Below are 24,736 nucleotides of genomic sequence, written 5' to 3'. Positions count from 1 at the left end.
AGGTTCTCCTGACAGTTCTCAGCCAACGGGGCTGTTGGTTTATCTGAGGATCCAGGATTAGGTTGGTGCTGAGGCCTGAAGTGCTGGGATAACCCAGGCCGCTCTGGTGGTGCTTGGGGCCACCCGAACCACAATGGGCAATGCTCTGAGTTCTCCAGGGCTATACCTGGCAGTGCTCCTGGAACCATGTGGTGCTGGGAATCTGTTCAGGGTTGGCCACATGTGTCCTTGCCTGGAACACTCTCTCCAGCCCCAGGACTGTAGCAGGTTTGAATCATCTAGGTTGCTGATAAGCACTCAGGCATTTCATCTGTCAGTCAGGGTGAAACTACTGAGACTGGATTTATCTTTTAACTAAAATGGGTATAAAAAAGAAGAGAGAGAGAGAGAGATGAATGGAAAGAACAAAGCGTTTTGATGATTATTAGCCCCACGTAATGATAGTTGGACGATTTTCTGAGAGAAGGAAACCACGGGTGAGTCATAGCTGCCTCACTTGAAAGTTTCCAGTCCAGAGGGGCAGAAGGGGGTTAGTGCCCACAGCCCTGTGATCTCGTGGAGGAGACAGTGCTCAGCATGTCTTCAGGCAGTGTCAGCTGGTGGAGAGCAGAGGACGGGGTCTGTTTCTAAGGCCTACGAGAGAGCCCCTTCCCTTTTGTCCTTCCAGCTGAGCACTCCCACTCCATGTGCTCTCGGGAAGGAGAAGAGGTCTGAGAAAGAAACCCAGTGAGAGCAGGATCGTGAGTGCCCGCAGCCAAGTAGGATGCCCTTGTGACACACTGGGTGGCTCAGAGGTGTCCTCCGTGCTGCTTGCACAGTTAGCTCAGGTTGCTGCCCTCTGAGGAGCGTGGGTGTCCCAGAGTTCAAGGATGGTTTGGAGGCACAAAAGTGTAACACTCAGGATGGAGAGGTAGTACAGGAGTTAGATGTTTGCTTGAATGCAGCCAACCCGGGTGTGACCCCCTAAACTGCCTTTAGTCCCCCAGCCATCACCAGGAGTGATCTTTGAGCATCTGGATGTGGTCTTCAAAAAAGGAATACAGCACTCACGAGGCATAAGTTCACTGGCGTCTAGCAAAGACTGCATGGAAACAACTTAGTCCTGAATAAAAGAGTTCCGTTTACTGAAGGTGATGCCCACCTCCCCACCATTCACAGTGGCCCAGTTCACAGACACAGATGCCCAGCAGCGGTTGTAACTACATTTCTGGAACGGAAGAAGACAGGGAGGAAGGAATGCCTGAGCACACCGAGGGGCGTTGGGAGAGAGAAAAATGACTGACTTCGGAGTTAAGTAAATCCACGTCTAAAAAGAAATTTCAGAATTCACAGAAGACCCTACGCTGTGGTAGAACAGTCATAAAAACAGTTGAGTAGAAGCTAAGCAAAAAGGGAAAGAGGGTTGACCCTGGGGACTCTCAGCACCACCAGCAGGCCTAGGACCCTTCAGACCTACACAGTCAAGCCAAGCGTTGTGAGTCGCCCCATCTCTGAGCTGCCTTGGAGCCGTTGAGCTGTGGGCGTATAAACTGGTATAACAACTGCCACAGAGCATCATAGGACTGGGGTGATGGCTCAGAGAGCTTCAGGACATGCTTGTGCATCGAGAGGCCGGGTTTCACTCCTGCCTCTGCATGGTCCCCCAAACACGCCTATGGTAGCTGTGTCCCCAGTGCTGCTGGTCCCTAGCAGTGCTGCTCTCAGGGGTGGTCCTACCTTGACCCTTGTCAGTGGGCCCCGGCTTGAGCCTGAACGGACATATTTGAGAATAAAATCTAAGAATGAAGATAGTTGTCGTTACAGGCCAGGGTCGTGGTACTTGCCTTGCATGTGGCCAACCTCACTTCGATCCTTGACACCACAAATGATCCCCTGAGCACCACTAGGAGTGATCCCTGAGCACAGCTGTCCTTGAGAGTATGGCCCCACAGCTCATCGTCCCTAGAGCACATGCAGACATTGCCTCAAGAAGGTCCCTAGAGCACATGCAGACATTGCCTCAAGAAGGACAGTAGCCTGAATGGGAAGTCAGAGACCAGCACTGAAAGAGGCTCTCATCTCCTTAAGAGAGGCAGAGGGTTTAGATGTGGCAGGTTTTTGATCCACGAAGAAAAGATTGAACATTTCCTTCTAATGAAAAATATTTATAACAGGGCTGGAGCGATAGTGCAGCGGATAGGGTGTTTACCTTGCACATGGCCGACCCAGGTTCGATTCCCAGCATCCCGTATGGTCCCTTGAGCACCGCCAGAAGTAATTCCTGAGTGCAGATCCAGGAGTAACCCCTGTGCATTGCCGGGTGTGACCCAAAAAGCCAGAAAAAAAATACAGTAAGGGAAGTTAATTAAATACAGACTCCCCCACTCCCCCAAAATACTTTGCTGTTCTGGGCCAGAGTGATACTTCCATTGCTGAGCATATGCTGAGCATGTGTTTTGCATGAAGGAACCTAGGTTAGATCCCAGCACTGCTGGGAGTGACCCTGAGCCACCAGACCAGAGCTTTATTGGGTGTGGTCCACAGAAAAATTACCATATAGATACATGGTTAAAGGGCCGGTTGTTTTTGTTGTTTTCAAGCTAACCAGCCTGTGGTCAGGGGCCACTTCCAGTCAGTGTTCAGGAATCAAATTCAGACCTCCTACCTGCAAAGCGTGAGCATTACCTATGATCTCTCTCTTCGGCCATTGGAGACACTCTGGTCCACGTAACTTCCTGTCTGATCAGTCTTGCTGCTTTCTTTTCAGAAAGATGATCACACACAATCTGCCTCCTTCGAGCCAACTGAGGCTCCTGCCTCTGTCCTTAATCGTTCCAGCGCCCCAGATGACAGGATTGCCCACTTTGAGAAATACTGGTTTAACCAGTGAAAAGACAGCTGACAAGTTAATACTATTCCTAACTCACATTGCAGGCGAAGGGCTTGTTCCTAGAATAAATACTGAGAAGGGGTTGGGGAGGTGGCTCACAGGCCGCAGCACTTGCTCTTCTTGCGGGACCCGACATTTTTTTTTAATTAATTTTTTCATTTTCCAACACCAGTCTCACCACCATTACACCTTCCCACCACCATATTTTGAATTTTTCACTCTGACCCCCAAAGCCTACCCCAAAATAGGACCTAATTTATTTTGCATTGGTTGTTACGAATGATCTGCTAAAAGTGATCCCCAAAAGTTTCCTTAGAGAAAAGTGTGTGAGAATTGTTGTATTTCGCCCTGGAGCCAGTAAGCTCTTACATAAGAGATTGCTAGTTGAGCCTCATGTGCTCATATTTATTCATTTTCTGTTATTGGTGACCTCTCTACATTGCCGGGTGTGACCCAAAAAGAAAAGAATAAAGACTCTTTTTAAAAAATAAATAATAATAGTCAAGAAATGGTGTCTTAGCCCATGAAAACATAGTCATCAGCTTAAATCTTTTGCCTTTTGTTTTTGGTCCGGACCTGGAGCTGCTCAGGGGTTATTGCCTTCTCCTTTACACCCATCAGATACGGTGGGCTACTCTTGGTATGTCAGCGGGGTAGGGTGTGAGATGTTGTGTGGCTGCATTTGCAGCCATGCGCTCCAGGAATTCTAACATTTTAATAGGGTGATACAGCTGAGGTTAATCTAAATTTTTTTAAAACTTCCTGGTTTCTCTGGGGCCCGTGGGCATCTCTGCAGCATGTTGCTCTCCTGTTGCTTTCTTCCAGGAGGTTTATTTGCGTCTCGGGATAGGAGCCTAAGTTTTGACTTTTGGCACTGCATGGTTCTCTGGATTGTGAGTCTCTGGATCATGGCCATTAATGAGCTTAGATGGCGCTAGAGTCAGTTTGTGGGCATGACTGCAAGGCTCCTGGAAGCATCCCATGTGAACCTGGAGATTTCGGTCACAAAACCCGAATACCTGGGTATTTCAGCAGATTTACTCATGGAAAAGGGTCATCCAGATCTGTGGAGATTGGCCATGAGCATGGCAGCAATAGAGTTCTGGGGGTTTGGGGCTGCCAGGGCTCTGTTGGGGCAGGTGGAGGGACTCACCCACCCCCCTCCAGGTTGCCCCGGATGAGACAGCCTGGCACGGGGTCCAGAGGCATCTCTGCGGAGTTGCTTTCATGTTGCTATCTTTCAGAGATTTGAGGCTCGGCATAGGATTCTAAGTTTTGACTTTTGTCACTTCATGGTTTCCTGAGCACCCCCAGGAGTGACCTATGACCCCAAAAATGAACCCTTCCCCCCAAAATTAGAAATAGACTGAATATTTGAACAGTTACCATACTCAAGAATATGTACAAATTTTTGCAATAGTACAATGGGCAGAAGGTTTACCCTGCATATGGCTGACCCAGGTTTGCTGCCTGACAGCCCATATGGTCCCCCAAGCCCACCAAGATTGATCTCTCACTGCAGAGCCAGGGGTAAGTCCTGAGCACTGCTGGGTGTTGCTCCCCTAATTAAAAAAAATATAGAGAAATGGTGTCAGGACTGCGATAGCACAGCAGGTAGGGCGTTTGCCTTGCCTATGGCTGACCCAGGTTCGATTCCCAGGATCCCCCATGGGCCCCTGAGCACTGCCAGGAGTAATTCCTGACTGCAGAGCCAGGAGTAACCTCTGTACATTGCCGGGTGTGACCCAAAAAAGAAAAGAAAGACTCTTTTTAAAAAATTAATAATAATAATAATAATAAAATGGTGTCTTAGCCCATGAAAACATAGTCATCAGCTTAAATCTTTTGTCTTTTGTTTTTGGTCCAGACCTGGAGATGCTCAGGGGTTATTCTTTGCTCTGTACTCAGGCATTGCTTCTGTGCTCAGGGGACCATAGAGATGCTGAAGATTGAACCCAGGTTGGCCATGAGCAAGGTGTATGTCCCACCTGCTGTACTACTGCTCCATCCCAGGAAGCTTAATGTTAAAATTACAAGATTCGAGGCTGACCACACGCAAGGATGGGGAGTCAATATTGAGGATACACGTGGTGAGGGTTGCATCTCAGCACTAAACATGTGCTTTACACGAATGAGGCCTTGCGTCATCTGGCACACCTACACACACAGGGATGGTGCATGTATATTTCATTGCAAGCTGGTGTCCTAAAGAAGTGAGAACATATGAAGATCTCCACAAAATCTTATACATAGATGTTCACAGTTTTGTTTGTAACAGCCAGAAACTGTCAACAACCCAGTGTCCAGAAAGTGTGATGTGTCCTCATAGCAGAGTGACAGTCGTCATTTGGAAAGGTGCACAGTGTGGGTGAGTCTCAGTCACACCGAGTAAGAGGCTGGTCCCAGGGAGCACTTTCCTTGTACTCACTGACCTGACTTTCCAGAACCTGTGAGCCAGTCTTTGTGACAGGAGGGAATGACTGCGCAGGTGCTCAGGACACTTGTGGGCTTGGTTGTGGGGATTTGTCTATTGAATGATGATGGTTTCATGGTTGTGTACATGATTATAAATGTGCCTACTTGTGTTGTCTGTCTGTTGCGCTCTGTAAAATGAGATAAGGGGGGCTGGTCTGTACTAAAACTGTGAAAATTGTATGAATTATGGGCGATATGTATAAAATATTGAATGTGGGAACTTCTGGTGCAGCAGTGTTCCTTTTAGAAAGAGTCCTCTGAAAATAGTGACATGGTTGCCCATAGATTGCCAAGTAACAGAAGCTTGAGAGACAGTTCTAGTTCATCCATGCACTCAGTTCTGCTTCCCCACAGACAGAATCCCCTTCCTCGGGGGGTCGGGTGCAACGGACACCTTGCCACTTGGAAGGTGTGTGAGAGTCTTCGGAGGGTGTCTGTGGGCCTGCAGAACTAGTCGGGTGTTGGCGGATGTCCTTACTTACTCTGTTAAAGCTGTGCAAGCACAAAGCTCTTTCATAACCTCTTTTCTGCATGGTCGCTTCTAGACTAGGAAAGCTGTGAAGGACCCAGCTAACCCTGCAGCGCAGGAGAGGCGGGCTGGCGCCCAGGACACGCCGGGGCTCAGTAATCTGGGTGCGTATTTGCTGGGCTGGGCGGAACCGCGCTCACTCACATGGCCTGGGGAGCAGGCCCTCAAGGAGTCTGGCCTGGGTGGCGTGAGTTTTCTCATGGCCCTGTGACTCGGTCACACTGGAGGTCAAGTGCAGACGTCTTCTAAAGATCTGGAGGCCGGCACACGTGTGTGCAGTGGGTCCCCCTCATGTTGCCTGGCCCACGTGTGTGTGCTCGTCGCCAAGTTACCTTAAGGAGGCCCAGGCAGATGACGACACAGACCTGCCTCATGCCGCTGTTCCAGTGCTGTGTGGTTGTGTCCTAGTGTGTCCTAGCCCTCACGCTTGGCCGATGCTTTCCAGCTGGTAAGAGGTGTCTGGTCTCTTAACTGACACGGCTTCTCCTCCCGACCACAGTCCACGAACCACAGATCCCAAAAGCCCGAGACAAGGAATTCTTCAATCCAGTGCTCAACGAAAACCAGAAGTTGGCAATTAGAAGAATTCTGAGTGGCGACTGCCGCCCTCTCCCTTACATTCTTTTTGGGCCTCCTGGAACAGGGAAGACGGTGACCATCATAGAGGCAGTGTTACAGGTAACGATGGCTGCCGCTCTGCTCTGTGTCATCAGCCGCAGGATTCCACATCTGAACTGTAGGCTCTGCACTGGAAAGAGCTTCAAAAATAGTTTGTTTCTAGTTGAAGTTGTTTTGTGTTTATGTAAAACTTGAAAATTTCACTTCAAGGACTGGAGAGAGGGTAGTGTGTCAGCACTTGCCCTGCATGCTGTGGCCAACCCGATTCCATCCCTAGCACCCCATTTGAACCCCGAGGCCTGCCAAGAGTGATCCCTGAGCACAGAACACAGCCACGAGAAAGCCCTGAGCACCTCCAAGCTGTGGCGCCCAGACCAAAAAAAAAAATTTTTTTTTTTAAATAGTAAAATAAAACTTTATTTCATCAGTTTAAAAATGACCTTTTCTTTTTTGGAATAGTAAACCATTCAGCACATGCCCACCCTCTTTTTTTTTTTTTCCAGAGAAAACCTTTCCTTTATAATAGCTTGCTACTCTACAGAATTTTTTGGTATCTTTATTTGTATTTGAAATAGAGTTTGGGAAGATTGTGCTTAGTAGGGCTTAGGATTCAGATCAGCAGATGCATATAAGGCATCCAGCTGGCACTGTACATACGTTCAAGGCGTGAGACGCCCTGCCTTGGAGAGTGGTTCAGGTCTTGGAGAACTTGGTACCATTCGTTTGCATCTTGTTGGAAAAGGCCAGCGGCGGCTGAACCGTGCAGTTTTGCTTGAACAGTGTCTCTGGAAGAGGGATGGGGATGTCTGCCCATGCCTGCGCCTGTGCTGTGCGCACGTGTGTATTGGCATCGTGTGCCACGTGCGCAGGTGAGCCGCTGCATTGCCTGTTGTTTCTCGCTGTGTCCCGCTGCAGGTGCACTCCGCTTTGCCCGACAGCCGGGTGCTGGTGTGTGCGCCGTCCAACAGTGCTGCGGATCTCGTGTGTCTGCGCCTGCACGAGAGCCAGGTGCTGAGGCCGGGCACCATGGTTCGGGTGAATGCCACCTGCAGGTTTGAGGAGGTGAGGACGGGCAGGTCCCAGCAGGCTGACCAGGTCAGGGGGCATCCCACAGCCCTGCCTTCTAAGTGGCTCTCCTGGTTCTCGGGAGTGCTGGTCTCCTTCCTGAGTGTTGGCTTAGGCTAGCTTCATTCAGCCTCAGTGGCCCTGTTCCACTGTTCCCAGATGTTTTGTTTCCCTGGGTTCTATTTATTGGTTTGACTCTAAATATCATGTAAGAAATAGCATGTCTTGCTAATAGAATAAAGTATGTATGAAGGGGCTGAAGAGAAGGTTCAGCAGGTAGAGTGCTTGCCTTGCATGTGGCCAACCCGGGTTCCATCTCTGGCATCCTCTCTGGTTGCCCTGAGCCCTGCCAGGAGTGATTCCTAAGTGCAGAACCAGGAATAACCCTTTGAGCATCGTCAGATATAGCCCAAAAACAAAAACAAAAACAAAAAAAAGAAAAAAATATGGATTAGGTTTCCAGAAAAAAAAATATACAGGCTTGTGTATTATATTCAGGGCTCTACAATCTGAAAAATGTGAGCCAAATTTATATGAAACAAAGCATTTAGTTTCATGGGAAAATGTCTTTATTACATAAACATAACAGGTAAGAACAGGATGAGGTGGTCTTTCAGAGTGAATACTTTTTGAGTGGGGTTGTTTAAAGAAGTGCTTGATGACTTAAAAGGAGGGGCGCTTGCCTTGCATGCAGCCAACCCAGGTTTGATCTCCAGCATTCCATATGGTCCTGAGCGCTGTCAGGAATAATTCTTGAGTGCAGAGCCAGGAGAAACCCCTGAACATCACTGGGTGTCGCCCAAAAAACAAAAAAAGTAAAGAGATTTGCCATAAAGGGATTGTGCCAGAGCAATAGTACAGTGGACACGGAGCTTGTCTTGCACGTGGCTGACTGGGGTTTGATCCCCAGCACCCCATATGGCCCCTCAAACCCCACCAGGAGTTATTCCTGAGTGCAGAACCAGAAGTAATCCCTGAGCACTGCCAGGTGTAGCCCCAAATCCAAAAACTAAAAGAAGTAAAGGGATCTGTCTTTGCTCAGACCATCATTGAAGCCATCAAGCCTTACTGCAAAGACGGAGAGGACATCTGGAAGGCCTCACGCTTCAGGATCATCATCACGACCTGCAGCAGTGCCGGCCTCTTCTACCAGATTGGCGTGAGGTGAGAACTCGGCACGGGTGGGATGTGGGCACCCAGGTGGGCACAGGCTAGACTGTGGAAGGGCAGGTACTTGACTGGCCAGAAATGGCTCTTCTGGGAGACATCAGAAATGCGAGGAACCCAGCAGTAGGAAGACCAACAACTTGGACTAGCATTTGTTTCAGAAAATCCTGAGGACAGAGAGCCCCGGGCATGAGTGTATGTTGTGATTTGGCAGTGTTCAGGGAATGCGGTAGTCACTCTCAGGGAGACTCAACCTAGCAGTAACGACTTCTCAAGCCTAGTGGTTCAAGGGGCTGAGACACACCCAGTCGTGCTTAGGGGACCGTGTGGTGCTGGGGATCAAACTTGGGGCCTCAGACATGCCAGGCATACACTTCCGCCTTTTAAGCTGTTTCCTCAGCACCCGAGCTGTGTTGCGAAGAACTGAGAGATGGCCCAGGCAGATACACAGATGCATAGAGCAGCGTTCTTTAACCTTTTCACACCTGGGGCCTAGCTCTGCTTTCTGGGCCACAGACTAGCCGTTTCATAAGCACGGTGGCTGACCCGTGGCTTCAACATTCCTACACTTGCGATTTTCAGTAGTCCGTGGGCCGGTCATTGGAGAGCACTGACTAGAGCAGCCGCCTTGCAAGGGGTGGTCGTGAGTTCAGATCCCCCTAGTTCCACACACTGAATTCACTCACACGTATAGTACGCCAGGGTGGGAGGCTCGCCATAGCACATGCGCGCACACACAGCCTAGGTGGGAGGCTTGTCACAGCACACACTTGCGCCTACACACACATACACAATACACACAGCACTAGGTGGAGGGCTCATCACAGCACACACGTGTCCTTGCACAAACCCACATAAATACACAGCAGTAGGTGGGAGACTCGTCACAGCACACACATCCACGTACACACACACACACACACACACACACACACACACACACCCTAGGTGGGAGCCTCGTCACAGAACACAGGTGTGCACGCACGTGTGCACACACATACACACAGCCCAGAAGGGTGGGAGGCTTGTCCTTCTCACAGTGGCTTGTGACAACTGCCTGCTGTCTTCTCTCGGGCAGCCACGGTGGGCTGGGAGCTTCATCACCTAGGCCCTGCCCCAAGCAGCTGACTTGGGTTCTTAGGTCAGCTGCCAAGCGGTGATGGCACCTGCCCAGGGCCACACGCAGACTCCTGGAAGGAGTGCTGGCACCATATCCCTGGGCAGGCTGCCTCTGTCCGCATCCTCCCTCTAGGTCTTGTGAGCACATGGACGGCTGACAGTGACATCTGTTCTCACGTCTCTGCCTGTTGTTCCCGCTGGGTATCCTGCCTTCTGGGCATGTTGGTGTCCACAGTGCTGACAGAAATAGCCCCGTAGGGGCTGAGGGGCCAGAGTGATAGGACAGCGGGGAGTGTGTTTGCCGTGCATTCGGCTGACCCAGGTTTGTCCTTGGCACCCTGTATATGGTCTCGCGTGTATTGCCAGGAGTGACCCCTGAACACTGCCTGGTGTGGTCCAAAAAGAGAAAAAAAGACCCTTGAGTTTGTCTTCTCTCTAGAGTTGGACACTTCACACACGTGTTCGTGGATGAAGCAGGACAGGCAAGCGAGCCCGAGTGCCTCATTCCCCTGGGACTGATCTCGGATGTCAGCGGCCAGGTGAGGTGACGTGTGTGCTCCTGTTTTCCTCCTTTGTCTCTCCAAGAGCAGCTGGGGCCTTGCCTTTGGTCCAGACGTGGGTCCTGGTTCCGCGGACACAGAGGCGGCTTTCTTGTGAGCAGAGCCTGAGACAGTGCAACAGCAGGCCATAGTCCCAACAGCACCTCGGGCTCTGAGCCCTCATGTCCCCTGTCCATCCTCCTGCTCGACGAGTGTGGCCTGAAGGGGAGTGGGGGCAGCGTAGCCCCCCTGTGCCAGGAGCTCAGCAGGTTCTCACGGGGCTGAAGATAGGAGTAGGAGGGGTCCTGAGAGCCACGTCAGGAGTAGGCAGGACAGTGACGGCACTGTAAGCTCCGGCGGGAGATGCCAGACTCCCAGATCAGAGCTGGATTTGGGGTGCTGAACACAGGACAATGTGCCTCTTCCGTCCCTGCATCCAGTGGCCAGCTTGGCCCCCAGCGGCATGGCCTTGACTCCCCAGCCAATGCTAGTGGAAATGCTCTCTTGTGCTTCAGATTGTCCTTGCTGGAGATCCCATGCAGCTTGGCCCGGTCATTAAGTCCAGACTGGCCATGGCCTATGGGCTGAATGTCTCGATGTTGGAGAGGCTGATGTCTCGGCCAGCGTACCTGAGAGACGAGACGGCTTTTGGAGCTTGTGGCGCCTACAACCCACTGTTGGTAAGCGCCCACCCTGCACACGCTTGGCTTCTGAGGCAAGGGAGCCTAGGGCCCATGGGGAGCGGGTTCTAGGAGTCTGATGCCGATGGCTGGGTGCCATGTGGCCAGAGAGTGCATGAGCGGGAGGCTCCGTATCCTCGTGGGGCACCACCCCTGCCCCGAGCCTTGGATTCACACTGTCTAGGTGCTTGACACAGTACAGCTCTGGGCTCTCAGCGCACCTCCAGCTCTGGGGGTGCCTGGCAGAGGGGGACTGGGTTGGGACCTTTGTTAAGGTGGCACAGAGCAGTGCTCTTTGTGTTCCTGCAGTGTTGGCACTCGACAGTAGGACTGGAGACAGTTCGGGAGCTCAGCACATGGGCCCCAGAGCACTGCTGGGAATAGCCCTGACCCCAAACCAAAGTCATGAAACATTTAGGAGAGATCAAGGAGGGGGTTGAGGCAGCTCTCAGCATGGTCTGGTCCTGCTCCAGCGCTCAGCACCTGGGCCCTTTCCCCACTGGGAGTAGAGTGAACGTGTGGAGGGGAGAGGAGAAGCCATGGGAGCTGAGGGCTCTGGAGGGTGGCGCTGGGGGACTGCAGGGGGCCCAGCTGGCTCTGGGTCTACATCGGGCTCAGAAACAGCGCTAAGCGGCGCTGTCTGAGGAGGCGCCCACAGCTTCCAGTGGACCCCGCTGCTCAGTGTACTGGGCCCAGAGGCAGCCCCACCTCTGGCCAAGAGGACACCCAAGCCTTTGGTGCAGACTCAACTGGCCTGCCCAGAGGGGTGCCACCCACCGGTCCCCACCTGTGTCTTAGCTGTGCACCCAGGAGAGGACCCGCCCCTGACTTCTCCCACTCCTAAGTAGACCTTGGTTAGCATCAGGCACACCTCAGTGAAGTGGCAAGTACATGCCCAGAGCGGGTGCTGTGGCTGTGTGTGGTGTGAGCCCGGTGTCGCTGACAGTGCTCTGCTTGCAGGTGACAAAACTGGTGAAGAACTACAGGTCCCACTCCGCCCTGCTGGCCCTGCCATCACGCCTCTTCTACCACCGTGAGCTCCAGGTCTGCGCAGACCCTGCTGTGGTGGCCTCCCTGCTGGGCTGGGAGAAGCTGCCCAAGAAAGGCTTCCCGCTCATCTTCCACGGCGTGAGGGTGAGCATGTGTGCGGGGCCCCACGCACCCTCAGTGCTGCGCTGAGATCTCCTGCCCACCCGACCACCTGCTGGTGCGGCCCACAAAGTGGAGAGATGGTTTAGGGGTGGGAGCTCATGTCTGGCTCATTTGCCACAGGCACTGCCAGGTCTCAGCCTGAACCTTCAGGGCCTCACTGTGGCTGATTGCCCACAGTGATTGCCCAAGGGTCGCCTTGGGGCCCTGGAGCACTTTGGGGAAGCTCCTCAAAAAAAAAAATGGAGTAAGGCAGTTTTAAAAACTAGGTTAAAAAAGTAACCTGAGAGGCTTCTTGCCTTGAAGAACTCGCCCTTGGCCACTTGGCCATTGAACACAAGCAGCTCAGGACTCTGAGGCCCAGTGGCAGCCTTGACCGTCCTGGAGGAGGCAGATGCTGGGAGACGAGGGAGGGGCAGCCCCCACGGCAGCAGCTTCTCAAATCAGAGTCAGCATGGGCATCATGGCGTGAGGCTTCTTGTGGGATGGGGTCAGAGGCCATCAGACCAAAGTGGCCATCTTAGGAGTCAGGACCCCAGTGCACAAGCCAGCCTCCTCAAGTTTCTGCCAAGAATCAAGGGACACCCCTGGACTGGCGCCTCCTCCACTCTGCATTTCCGGCTGTGTGCCCATCGTCCTGGGCTTCTGGATGGGCCTGGCCCCAGCAGCATTCCGACTTCATGTCTGTGGTTGGGTAAAGGGGAGATGTGTGCCCAGCAGTGATGGGTGGATTGAGGGTATAGAATTCCCAGGGTTTGGTTGGGGCACGACCTGCCCCCTCCCTGTGGCTGGTGCTGCCCATCCCTGCCTGCTGGTCTCCAGCAGCCTCCCTGGGTACCAGGAACATGGAGGGGTTCAGAGACCCTCCCCTGCAAGCTGGGACCCCACTAAGGGAGAGCCATCAGGTGACATAACAGCAGAGACAGCGGTTGTTTCCCTTCAGTTCCAAGTGGAAGGACATTTCAGTGACCTGTTAGGTTCTGTAGCACTGCAGCACTGTCCTCCCATTGTTCAGCGATTTGCTCGAGCGGGCACCAGTAACATCTCCATTGTGAGACTTCTTGCTACTGTTTCTGGCATAGCAAATACGCCATGGGTAGCTGGTAGCTTGCTAGGCTCTGCCATGTGGGTGGGATACTCTCGAGCACTTGAGAGGGACGGAGGAATCGAACGTGGGTCGGCCACGTGCAAGGCGCTTACCCGCTGTGCTATTGCTCCAGCCCATTCTTCATCAGAATCTAATTAATTATAGTGTCACAAAGCAATTAGGTTCTGATGAAGAATTATTCCTGTCTCTTGAACTGTATTTTTATTTGGTAAAGGTAGGGGACGAAGGGTCCCAGCCAGTGGTATTCAGAGCTTACTTCTGGCTCCGTGCTTAGGGACCACTCCTTGACCCCTCTGCTGTACTCACTCTTCAGCTCCTGAAGTCTCCTTAAAAATGTCACAGGACCAAAGAGATCGTTTAGAGTTAAGGGCTCAGACCTGGCTGACCCTGGTTCCATCCCCAGCACCACATATGGTTCCCTGAGCACTGCCTGGAGTGACCCCTTAGTACCACCAATTGTAGCCCCAAAACATAGAAAAGAAAATAACCCACTCTTCATGAGAATTAAAAAAATGTGGTCACGTAGCTGACAGTCTTGATTCTAAGGGCACCAAAAAACGTTCATGGTCTCTCTTTTTGGGGACAAAAGAGCTCCTGTCCTTGTGAGTGTGAGGGGGGCATGGTCCCAAATTCCACAGTAGTGCCTTCCACACAGAATCCTGTGCCTGACCTGGTCCATGTGTGAGATGGACGTTCCCCACACTGACACACACATGCATGCACACGCGGACACACGTGCCACAGACACACTGATGCACATAGACACACGCACACTGACAAACGCACAACGCACACAGACATGTTCAGTCTGCTCTCCTCTCTAGACTCTTGGGGCCTCTGCTGGCGGGAGGGTGGGCAGTGCCCTTCTCCAGCCTCGCCTTCAGTGCCTCGTGCACCAACACTCAGGCGACTGCTCCTCGGGGTCTGGGCGCTCACATTCCACTTTCCTGCATGTTCATCTCGCTGTAGAGCAGTGAATCCCAGCCGAGCTTCTCTGTGCACCATAGCAGTGCTGCTTCCTCCTGCTTCGTTCTCTGCTTGCTGTCCTGTGAGCTCTTACTCTCGCCTGAGGTTGCCCCATGTGTGTCTGTCCCTCCTCCTCTTACCGGGTGTCCTGGTCTCGTGTTGTGACTGACGAGTAAGCAGCCTGAGAGCTTGCGCAGGAAGAAGGCATCCACTTCGCGTGTGTGCAGCCCACCCAGCCAGATGTCGGCTCTCCCAGCACACTGGTGGGTGTCGCCCTGACCCTCCCACCCAGCTTGTATAGAGAAGGGGTAAATGACAGTGTTGAACAGCTGTAAAGATACCCTGAACATTGGACTGGAGCAATCTTGGAGCAACAGAGGCAGGGTGCTTATTGCACATGGCCAGCCCAGGTTTGATCTTCTGACACTCCATATGGTCGGTCCACTGGGCCCTGCCATTAGAGAAGACCCTGGGCACAGAGCCGGGGTCAGCCCCGAGCACTGCTGGGAGTGGTCCAGAAATTAGGATCCTGAAAATTGATAGACACTTCTTCATGTGTTCACTTGCTTGATCGAGGTGAGATACACATAACGTGAAAGCTACTAAGCCCCCCATTTCTCAGGATTGGGTTCAGCGGTGCTGAAGCTCCTGTTTCCCAGCCAGCCTCAGACTGCATCCATCCATCCTTGGGCAACCCCCTCAGTACCTGTCCTCCCAGCCGTGGCCCTTGAAACTGGCTTTCCCTGCAGTGTGCTTGAGCCCACCCAGGCTGCACAGGACAGAGTGCCCAGCCCTGCAGGCCCCGCTGTGCTGACCGCTCCCTTCTGTTCATGGCGCTGCAGGGCGCTTGCGTTGCGCCTTGGTGAATGTGCTGCTCAGGACTCGGACAGGCTCCTGGAGCTGCGCTGCCCCTGTGGGTGGTGTGGGGCTTCTGCCTTCCGTTTGCACCCAGCTGGCACAGCAGCTGCGCCAGTTCCCAGTCCTGCTGCACTTGCTGCGAGGTGGGGACAGGAGCCCCTCATGGGGTTGTGCGGAGGTGTGTGCATTTCTTCACGACTGATGATGAGGGGCAGCGTCTCAGCTGTTGACGGGCTGGCTGAGAGCCAGGCCTTGGGGACAATGTTGGGATGCATTACACAGAGCCATCTGCGAGCGTGTGGCACCCGGGCTTTGGCACAGGGCCTCCCCTTCATCTTGCCTGGGTTCTGTGCGCCTAGTGCCTTCTCATTGGCCCCGACTCAGACTGGCCAGGCCAGGCCAGTCCTCCCTCCCGTCCCTGTAGCTGAGAAGGCTTTCTTCATGCACCGCTGGTGTCTCACTGTCTCGGCCTCTTTCCTTTCCACTCAGGGCAACGAAGCCCGGGAGGGGAGAAGCCCCTCGTGGTTCAACGCTGCCGAAGCTGTCCAGGTCATGCGTTACTGCTGCCTGCTGGCCAGGAGCCTCTCCAGCCCAGTGCCGGCCAGCAACATCGGTGTGATCACACCCTACAGGAAGCAGGTGTGGCCTCAGCCTGAGTCTGTGCAGGCAGATCAGCCCAGCCCTCCAACACACGCACCACACTGGTCCTCCCGTGGAAGCTTCTCCTCTGCCTAGATGTGTCCTGTGGGGCAGGAAACAGTTCTCGTGGACCATCACCTCTTCCCCACGGTCCCTAATCTGAAATCAGGATTCAGGTGCAATCACTTCAGATTTGATGAAAGTGATTTGTCATTGAATACTGCATGTTGGTCAGTATTTTCCTTATGCTCTGAAACAAAGAAATGATCAGATTTCTGAGATTTCTTTAATTTTTTTTAATGTTTGGGCAGAGGGGGTTACTCCCAGCAGTGCTCAGGGTTTCCTCCTGGCTCTGTATTTGGGGATTATCACTCCTGGCAAGTTCTGGGGACCACACAGGATACTGGGGATTGAGCCTGGGTCGGCCATGTGCAGGCAAATACCTTACCCGCTATACTATCTCTTTGGTCCAATGTTCTTTGATCTTTTTATCTAACTTGTAGGTAGAGAAGATCAAAATTCTTTTGCGAAATGTTGATCTGGTGGACATAAAAGTCGGCTCTGTAGAAGAGTTCCAGGGGCAGGAGTACTTGGTCATCATCATCTCCACTGTAGGTACCTGTGCTTGGAGAGTGGGTGTACTGGGGGGGAGGTGCTTGGGGGCACCCAGGTGCTCAGGTGGGAAACAGCTGAAATGAGTGACTCAGCAGGGCTTTCCTGGGCCAACTCCCCACGCCACAGGTCTCAGCTCAGACAGTGACCAGAGGGAGTTATTCTGTTTGGGGGACACACCTGGCAATGCTTTCGGGGTTACTCCTGGCTCCGCACTCAGGAGTTACTTCCCGTGGTTCTCAGGGGACCCTGTGGGAGACCGAACCTACCCAGTTGGCTGTGTGCAAGGCAGATGCTGTATCTGCTGTGCCATCTCTCCAGCCCCCTTAGGGAGTTCTTGAAAAGAAAAAGTAGACATCAGCAGAAGGGGAGAATCCTAGAAGAAATGGTGAATGCGCTGGAGGAGGGACGGGCTGTGGGAGAGAGGCAGCCGCGAGTGTCAGCAGAGAAGGAACTGGAAGAGCAGATGTGGGAGGTGACGTGGGAAGGAGGCGCCCACACGCCCACGGCAGTGCTTGCCCCGCGGGAGCTCAGTCACCGCTCAGAACACCATCCGCTGTTTCCGAAGTAGAGTCAGTGTTTGCTGTGGTCTTGTGAAAAAACAGCAGAAGGAAAGATCGGCTTTGAATCCTGTGCTGGCCTGCCGGGGTGGCGGGAGTGTCCCCCTGGACACGAGCCCCTGCTGCCCTAGTTCTCAGTAATCATACAGAGCCGGAACTTTGTGTTTTTTAGGTGAGGTCAAATGAAGATAGATTTGAAGATGACAGATACTTTTTGGGTTTCTTGTCCAACTCAAAGAGATTCAATGTTGCCATCACCAGACCCAAAGCCTTGCTGATTGTGCTGGGAAACCCTCATGTTCTCGTCAGAGTGAGTGGGGGCAGGGTGCTGGAGGGGGGCGGCAGGGGGTGACGCCCCAGTGCTCTAAGGCCAGGCTGTGTCCCCAGGACCCCTGCTTTGGGGCGTTGCTGGAGTACAGCATCACCAACGGCGTCTACACTGGGTGCAACCTGCCTCCGGAGCTGCAGACCCTGCAGAAGTGAGTGGGGGCTGGGCCCCGGGGGAGGGGGGGTTGGGGGGCCTCTGGTCAGCACCCTCCCGACAGTGCTCTGGGATGCTGCTCCAGGGAAGCCTGACGTGCTGTGTCTCTTTCCTTCCCCATCAGCTGTGACTAATCCTGTCCCTCACTGCCCAAGATGGACTGGAGTGGCGCTGTCCAGAGCCCTGTTGGTGAAGAACACTTGTTCTCTGAGCCATGGGCAAGAGTGTGGGGGCTGGGGCCGTTGGCGGGAGCCACCCTGCAGTGAGCACGACCCTCAGAGGAATAAACACGGACTGGGATGCCCAGTGTGGCTCTCTGCTTGCACTGCGCCAGGAAAACTGCCCCTCTGGCCCTGAGGGGCCCCACGTACCCATTTCTGGGAAAGGCTGGATGTCCTCACGTGTGTGTGTGCTCCAGGTGGGGGTTGCACCAGCCCTCCCTTGGGGAGTCTGGGGTGTCACTGGTGTTTAAGGCGAGCAGAGATGCCTTTCTGCAGGGTTGCTGGTGACACCTTCCAGTCCAGGAGGAGGAGTGACCACCCAGCACTGAGCCCCCGGAAGGCGGGCTGGGGGTGGGGGAAGCACCTTCTGCAGTCTCCCTGGCCCTGTGGTGGCTGTCCCCTGCCCGGTCCCACAGCCCAGCCATGTCTCTGAGGCCTGGGCGTGATGCGCAGACGCTGGCCTGCCAGTTGCTGGCTCTACCCCTCACAAAGGTCCCTCACTGCGCCACTCCCCGGTGGGTGGGCTGCATCCTGGGCTGTGGCCGGGGTCCACCGGTGCAGTGGGGTGCTTGGGAGTCGAGGACATTGCTGCCTCTCCTCCAGGGTCCAGACAGTTGAGCCAGGGTGCTCGCTGGGCAGCATGCATGGTAGTTGCTGTGGGGGTGAGAGTGGGGGCGAGGGCCGAAGGGGACTGGGGCTCCAGGATTTAGCCTGCCGGGGCCTCTGTCGTGCCCCAGCCTCCTCTGTAGTGGACAGCAGCAGCTCGGCCTTCCCGAAGGGGCACCAGACTGAGTATCGGCGCCCACACCACACGGCAGGTTCCAGAACAGCCCTGAGGTCTCCAGGTCGTGGGGGCGGGGGGGCTGTAAACGGGGTGTTGGGTGTTCTTTACAGAGCAAGAACCGGGACTCTCAGACCCACAGAGATCTTTAGAGAACTTTTTTATTGTGGGGCTACCTCCCCCCAGAGCTGCTCGTCAGCCCAGGGCCACTGCAGGCATCCCTTGGAAGCCCTGCCCTGCGGGGCTTGGACTCAGGGACCCACGCGTGGATGCCGCTCTCCTGAGCCAAGAAACCCTTTTCCCTCCAGCCCTGGTAACTGGAGTGGCCCCTGCTCAGACGCGACGGCCACTCCCGTGGCCAGTGCACATTCAAGGGCTCGGGATTCTCGCTCTGGAAACTTGACCAGGCCCTGGAGAATGTATGGAAGAGCCGGGAGCACACGGCCAAGTGATGGCCAGGGCCGTGCTGCTGGCCTCCAGCGCAGGTGCTCACCCTGGCGTCGGGGATGAGCCTCTCCTGGGGGCGCAGGGGGCCGGATTCCAACTCGGGGGGGGCTCAAAGAGGGTCTGATGGCCCAGAAGTGAAGGGTTCCCGGAGCGCGCCGAGGCAGGGAGGGGCAGGTGTGGCCCCAGGGGGACGCGGCTCGGCCCCGCGCCCCGGTCCCGCGCGCCGGCCCAGACGCTCCCCATCCGGCGGGTTTGAGGCTTTCTGCAAAGTCATCGCCCGCGCCGCATCTGCGTGGCGGGGGGGTGCGGCGGGGGCGGAGCCACGCCGCCGCGCCGCCGCAGGTAAACAGCCCCCTCCCCGGGCGGGAGCGGGGCCGGCCCCAGAGCGACCCCGCGCGCCCGCGCCCGCGGGGGTCCCGCCGCCGCCCCCGCCGCCGCCGCCGCCGAGCTCGCGCCGCGCCGGGCCGGGCCAGGGCTGCAGCCGAGCGGGGGCGGCGGCGGCCCCCGCGCCCGCGCGCGCGCGCCCGCCCGCCCGCCCGCCGGGCCGACCCCTGCCCGCCGGCGCCCCGCCCCGCGCCCCCGGGCCGCCCCGCGCCCCCCATGCACCACCTCCTGGAGCCGTCCGCGGACATGGCGACGGCGCTGCTGGCGGGCGAGAAGCTGCGCGAGCTCATCCTGCCCGGCGCGCAGGACGACAAGGCGGGCGCGCTGGCCGCGCTGCTGCTGCAGCTGAAGCTGGAGCTGCCCTTCGACCGCGTGGTCACCATCGGCACCGTGCTGGTGCCCATCCTGCTGGTCACGCTGGTGTTCACCAAGAACTTCGCAGGTGAGGGCGCGGCGGGCGGAGGGGGCGGGAGGCGGGAGGAGCGAGGAGCGAGGAGGGGCCAGGTGCGGGCCGGGCCGGGCCGGGCCGGGCGGGGCGGGCTCGGGCCGCCGAGGGTGTGGTCTGGGCCGGGGGCGCCCCGCGGCTGCCCCGCACCCAGGGCCCCCGGGGCCGGGCGCCCCAGGGACACTCGGGGCTACCCGGGCCCAGAGCGGGAGACCCGGGGGCTGCCAGACGTGCTCACGGGGGACCCCCACGCGGCAGCACCAGCCTGTCCTTCACACACCTGCGCGGGGATTCGCACACCTGCGCGGGAACGTCACACACCTGCACGGGGGACTCGCACACCTGCGCGGGGACGCTCACACACCTGCGCGGAAATGTCACACACCTGCGCGGGGGGATTCACACACCCGCATGGGAACCCGCACATCTGCACAGAGACTCACACACCTGCAAGGGGACTCACCTGCGCGGCAGTTTCACGCACCTACACAGGAATATCACACCTGCACAGGAATATCACACCCGCACACGATTATCACACACCTGCGCGGGAATATCACACCTGCACGGGGATGCAGCAGCAGGGGGACTCACACACCTGAATGCTGCACACCTGTACTGGGACAGCTGTGCAGTCCCAAGGAACTGCTGGTTTGGGGAGTCTGCGCGCCCACTCAGGGTGCACATCTGCTGGCTGTGGCAGGTGGGTGCTGAGCACCTTCCAGTGATCTCAAAACGGACCTCACCAGGTGAGTGCTACAGCACACGCCTAGCACGTGTTTAGTGCACGCCTAGCACATGCCAGGTCCCAAGTGGTCTAGCACACGCAAGGCCCAGGATCTGGCCCCGGGCACTGCATGTGCCTGCCCTGGGCAGCCCTGTGGAGTCCAGACACGTGGGCAGCTCCTCTGAGCTCATGCACCGCAGGTGTGCCCGCCGCCTGACGACAGGTGCCAGGAGCAGCCCGCACGCCTGTGGCACCCACTGAATCCTGCCTGGCCGCAGCTCTGTGAGAGGCGAGACCTGCTCTGGGGGCTCAGGAAGGCAGCTTGAGCACCATGCCCTCCAAGGACTGATTTTGTTGGGGGCAACAGGGCCACTCGCGGGGTGCTCGGGAAACAACCACACAGTGCCAGGGCCATTCCAGCCCTGTGCTCAGCATGTCCACCATCTCTGCAGGCCTGCCCTGCCGGGCTCCTGGGCTGCAGGGGGCAGGTGCTAGGGAGACCCCACCACCATGCACGTCCTCTCGTCCGGGCCAGCCCGGGCTACCTCCCTCTGCCGCCTCCTGAGAACCTGGCCGGGTCTCCCCCACACCTGCAGTGTGGCCACAGGTTCCAAGCCCAAGTGGGGGCAGCCTCCTCCCCCTGCCCACAGGCCAGGCCTGTGGTGGTTCGGAGCAGCCTTGGCAGAACTGTGAGCATAGGTAGCCTGGCAGGCGGCGGTGTGGGAGCAGAGGGGGCACCCTGAACCCTGCCACTCTGCCCTGGCTCCCACCCACCTCTGTGCTCCCAGAAAGGACCCCAGCTGCTGGCCAGGCTCCTCACTCCACTCTGGAGTGATGGGGCCCGCATCAGGGCTCCCGGTGAGTCTACGTGGCTGCCTGGGCAGGTTGGTTGTGTCGCTGCAGGGAGGTGTGTGTGTGGGGGGGGGGGGCCTGGTGGGCACGTGTGGGCCAGCAGCCCCCCTCCTGCTCCACAGACAAAGGGATAGACGGTGCTTCTGCGCCTGTCATCAGAGCCTCGGCAGGGCCGCCGGCACAGGGCACACGCGTCCGGGTGGGAGGCAACAGGCCCGGATGTCCCCGCAGAGCTGAGCCTCTCCTCCCAGCTCCCTTTAGCCTGCCGTGTGGGAGACGCAGCCCCCAGCGGCCAGGGCCCTGGCCAACTGCCGTGCCGTGGACTGGCCTCCCCTGCCTGCCTCAGTTTCCCCATGTAGGCACATCCGGGTGTTGGGCAGGGGTTGAGATTTCAGGGTGCAAGGTGCCCCCCCCCCCCGGTGTGGGAGGTCGAGGGCGCCGGGCGGCAGGAGCCCAATCCCCTCTCCCCGCCCGCCCGCAGAGGAACCCATCTACTGCTACACCCCGCACAACTTCACCCGCGACCAGGCGCTCTACGCTCGTGGCTACTGCTGGACGGAGCTGCGGGACGCGCTGCCCGGCGTGGACGCCAGCCTGTGGCCGTCCCTGTTTGAGCACAAGCTGCTGCCCTACTCGCTGCTGGCCTTCGCGGCCATCATGTATGTGCCCGCGCTGGGCTGGGAGTTCCTGGCCTCCACGCGCCTCACGTCCGAGCTCAACTTCCTGCTCCAGGAGATCGACAACTGCTACCACCGGGCGGCCGAGGGCCGCGCGCCCAAGATCGAGAAGCAGATCCAGTCCAAGGGGCCCGGCATCACGGAGCGCGAGAAGCGGGAGATCATCGAGAACGCCGAGAAGGAGAAGAGCCCGGAGCAGAACCTGTTCGAGAAGTACCTGGAGCGCCGGGGCCGCAGCAACTTCCTGGCCAAGCTGTACCTGGCGCGGCACCTGCTCATCCTGCTGCTCAGCGTGGCGCCCATCTCCTACCTGTGCACCTACTACGCCACGCAGAAGCAGAACGAGTTCACGTGCGCGCTGGGCGAGGCGCCCGACGGGCCGGCGGGCGCGGCCGTGCGGGTCAGCTGCAAGCTGCCCTCGGTGCAGCTGCAGCGCATCGTGGCGGGCGTGGACATCGTCCTGCTGTGCTCCATGAACCTCATCATCCTCGTCAACCTCATCCACCTCTTCATCTTCCGCAAGAGCAACTTCATCTTCGACAAGCTGCACAAGGTGGGCATCAAGACCCGCCGCCAGTGGCGCCGCTCCCAGTTCTGCGACATCAACATCCTGGCCATGTTCTGCAACGAGAACCGAGACCACATCAAGTCCCTGAACCGCCTGGACTTCATCACCAACGAGAGCGACCTCATGTACGACAACGTGGTGCGGCAGCTGCTGGCGGCCCTGGCGCAGTCCAACCACGACGCCACGCCCACGGTGCGCGACGCCGGCGTGCAGACGGTAGACCCCAGCGCCAACCCCGCCGAGCCCGACGGCTCCGCCGAGCCGCCGGTGGTCAAGCGGCCGCGCAAGAAGATGAAGTGGATCCCCAGCAGCAACCCGCTGCCCCAGCCCTTCAAGGAGCCGCTGGCCATCATGCGCGTGGAGAACAGCAAGGCCGACAAGCCCAAGCCCGTGCGCCGCAAGACCGCCACCGACACGCTCATCGCCCCGCTGCTGGACGCGGGCGCCCGGGCCGCACACCACTACAAGGGCGGCAGCAGCAGCGACTCGGCGGCCCCCGCCGGCGACAAGAAGCATGCCCGCCACTTCTCCCTGGACGTGCACCCCTACATCCTGGGCACCAAGAAGGCCAAGCCCGAGGCCGTGCCCGCCGCCCTGCCCGCCTCCCGCAGCCAGGAGGGCGGCTTCCTGTCACAGGCTGAGGAGTGCACGCTGGGCCTGACCGCAGCAGCCACCAAAGGTAGGTGCAGCCGCGGGCCAGCTCGACCCGGGAGGGGACAGCCCAGCCCCGTGGAGGGACGCCCCCACCCTCACCGGTCAGCAGGCAGCTCCTGGGAGACTGGGAAAGGAGGGAGCGGGGGGAGGGGGCAGCGGGGCCCAGACAGGGGATCCCAGCAAGACCCCGAGGGCCCGGGGCGTGGGGAGGCTGCCCCTGAGACGGTTCTGGGACCCGGGGTCCGGGCAGGGGCAGGGGCAGGGCTGGCGTGCAGTGGCTGTGTTCTCCCGCAGACGCCCCCCTCCCCGAGAAGGAGGCCCTGTATCCAGCAGAGTCTGCCCTGGCCACGCTCCCCACGGGGGCGCCCTTCCACGTCTGCTCCCCCACCGCCGTCCCCACCACCGTCCCCCCGTCACCCAGCAGCCTGGGCAGTACCGACCCCCTCACCATCCTGAGCCGCAATGCCACCCACCCGCTGCTGCGCGTCAGCACGCTGTACGAGGCCCGCGAGGAGGAGGACGTGGCCCCGCGGGCCGCCCCCGAGGTGGGCAGCCTCATCGCCATCCCGCCGCCCCAGCAGATCCTCATCGCCACCTTCGATGAGCCCAGGACGGTCGTGAGCACCGTGGAGTTCTGAGGCCCCTGCATGCCCGCAGCGAGCCCCGCCCCTCGCCCCCGTGCGTGGACACGGCCTCGGCTTCCCCGGCACCCCTGCACCGGCCTCCCGTCCGCATGCCACGGGGCTCAGCGCCTCCCCTCCCGGCCCCGGATGGCGCCCCGGGCACTGGGGCCCTGGGGGCCGGGCTGCGGCGGGAGCCCCCCGCCGCCCTCCCCAGCCCTTGGCTGCAGCGAAGAGTTTATTTTTTTAGTCGATTCGGTCTTGGGTCCAGGATGCCGGCCTGGGGGGACCGGGCTCTGGCAGGACAGCTCAGGTCTGAGCCTGGAAGGTATCTGGGGTGCTGGCAGCTCTGAGGGTCACACTTGGCCTCGCCCCCAAGGGTGGGGGTGCCCTCCAGGGGGGCTGGTGTCCGCCCTCCTGCCCACGGCCCACATGCACTTTCTCCCCTGCCCCAACAGACCTGTATTTTATTTTACTATGACTACTGTAACTAGAGAACATATTGGCTGTCAGGAGATGCGTGCGAGTGTGCGTGTGCCGGCGCCACGAGCCCGTGTGCACGGAGGTGCCAGTGGCAGCGAGCAGGGCGAGGACAGCTGCATGTGTGAGATGAGCACGGGCGTGCGTGTGTGAGCGCGCGTGTGGCCGCACATGTGAGAGCATGTGCATGTGTGCGTGCAAGCGTGTGTGGGTGTGCATGTGTGAGGAGCACGTGCGTGTGTGAGAGCATACGTGTGAGACGACCGCATGTTCATGAGTGTGGGTGAGCACACGTATGATGAGCTGGAGCACGTGTGAGTGGGTGAGCACACATGTGAGAGGAGCGTGTGTGTGAGTGGGTGAGTACATGTGTGAGAGCATGTGCGTGAATGGGTGAGCACACGTGTGAGGAGCGTGTGCATGAGTGGGCGAGCACACGTGTGAGG

General features: G+C 57.5%; 2 protein-coding genes across 2 annotated transcripts in view; both read left to right on the top strand.

Moving 5' to 3' along the window:
* Positions 1-17,691, top strand: part of MOV10L1 (Mov10 like RNA helicase 1) — a 53,200-nt gene extending 35,509 nt beyond the window's left edge. Inside the window, exons 16-27 of the mRNA XM_056107110.1 lie at positions 5,890-5,977; positions 6,373-6,551; positions 7,407-7,553; positions 8,599-8,720; positions 10,282-10,381; positions 10,897-11,061; positions 12,022-12,195; positions 15,632-15,781; positions 16,285-16,392; positions 17,126-17,263; positions 17,341-17,432; positions 17,559-17,691. Of these exons, the coding sequence (XP_055963085.1) occupies positions 5,890-5,977; positions 6,373-6,551; positions 7,407-7,553; positions 8,599-8,720; positions 10,282-10,381; positions 10,897-11,061; positions 12,022-12,195; positions 15,632-15,781; positions 16,285-16,392; positions 17,126-17,263; positions 17,341-17,432; positions 17,559-17,568 (1,473 nt within the window). The 3' untranslated portion in view covers positions 17,569-17,691. The remainder of the gene's footprint in view (positions 1-5,889; positions 5,978-6,372; positions 6,552-7,406; positions 7,554-8,598; positions 8,721-10,281; positions 10,382-10,896; positions 11,062-12,021; positions 12,196-15,631; positions 15,782-16,284; positions 16,393-17,125; positions 17,264-17,340; positions 17,433-17,558) is intronic.
* Positions 17,692-19,428: 1,737 nt separating this feature from the next.
* Positions 19,429-23,977, top strand: PANX2 (pannexin 2). Its single transcript, XM_056107104.1, has 3 exons — positions 19,429-19,709; positions 21,773-23,215; positions 23,485-23,977. Exons 1-3 carry the CDS (start codon positions 19,484-19,486, stop codon positions 23,826-23,828), a joined length of 2,013 nt encoding a protein of 670 aa, XP_055963079.1. The 5' UTR covers positions 19,429-19,483; the 3' UTR covers positions 23,829-23,977.
* The last annotated feature ends 759 nt before the right edge of the window (positions 23,978-24,736 follow it).

This window comes from Sorex fumeus, unplaced genomic scaffold (genome assembly GCF_029834395.1).
Source record: "Sorex fumeus unplaced genomic scaffold, SorFum_2.1 ptg000153l, whole genome shotgun sequence".
NCBI lineage: Eukaryota > Metazoa > Chordata > Mammalia > Eulipotyphla > Soricidae > Sorex > Sorex fumeus.
Note: the sequence above shows the minus strand (reverse complement) of the source record. Positions and strands in the feature narration are given on the sequence as shown.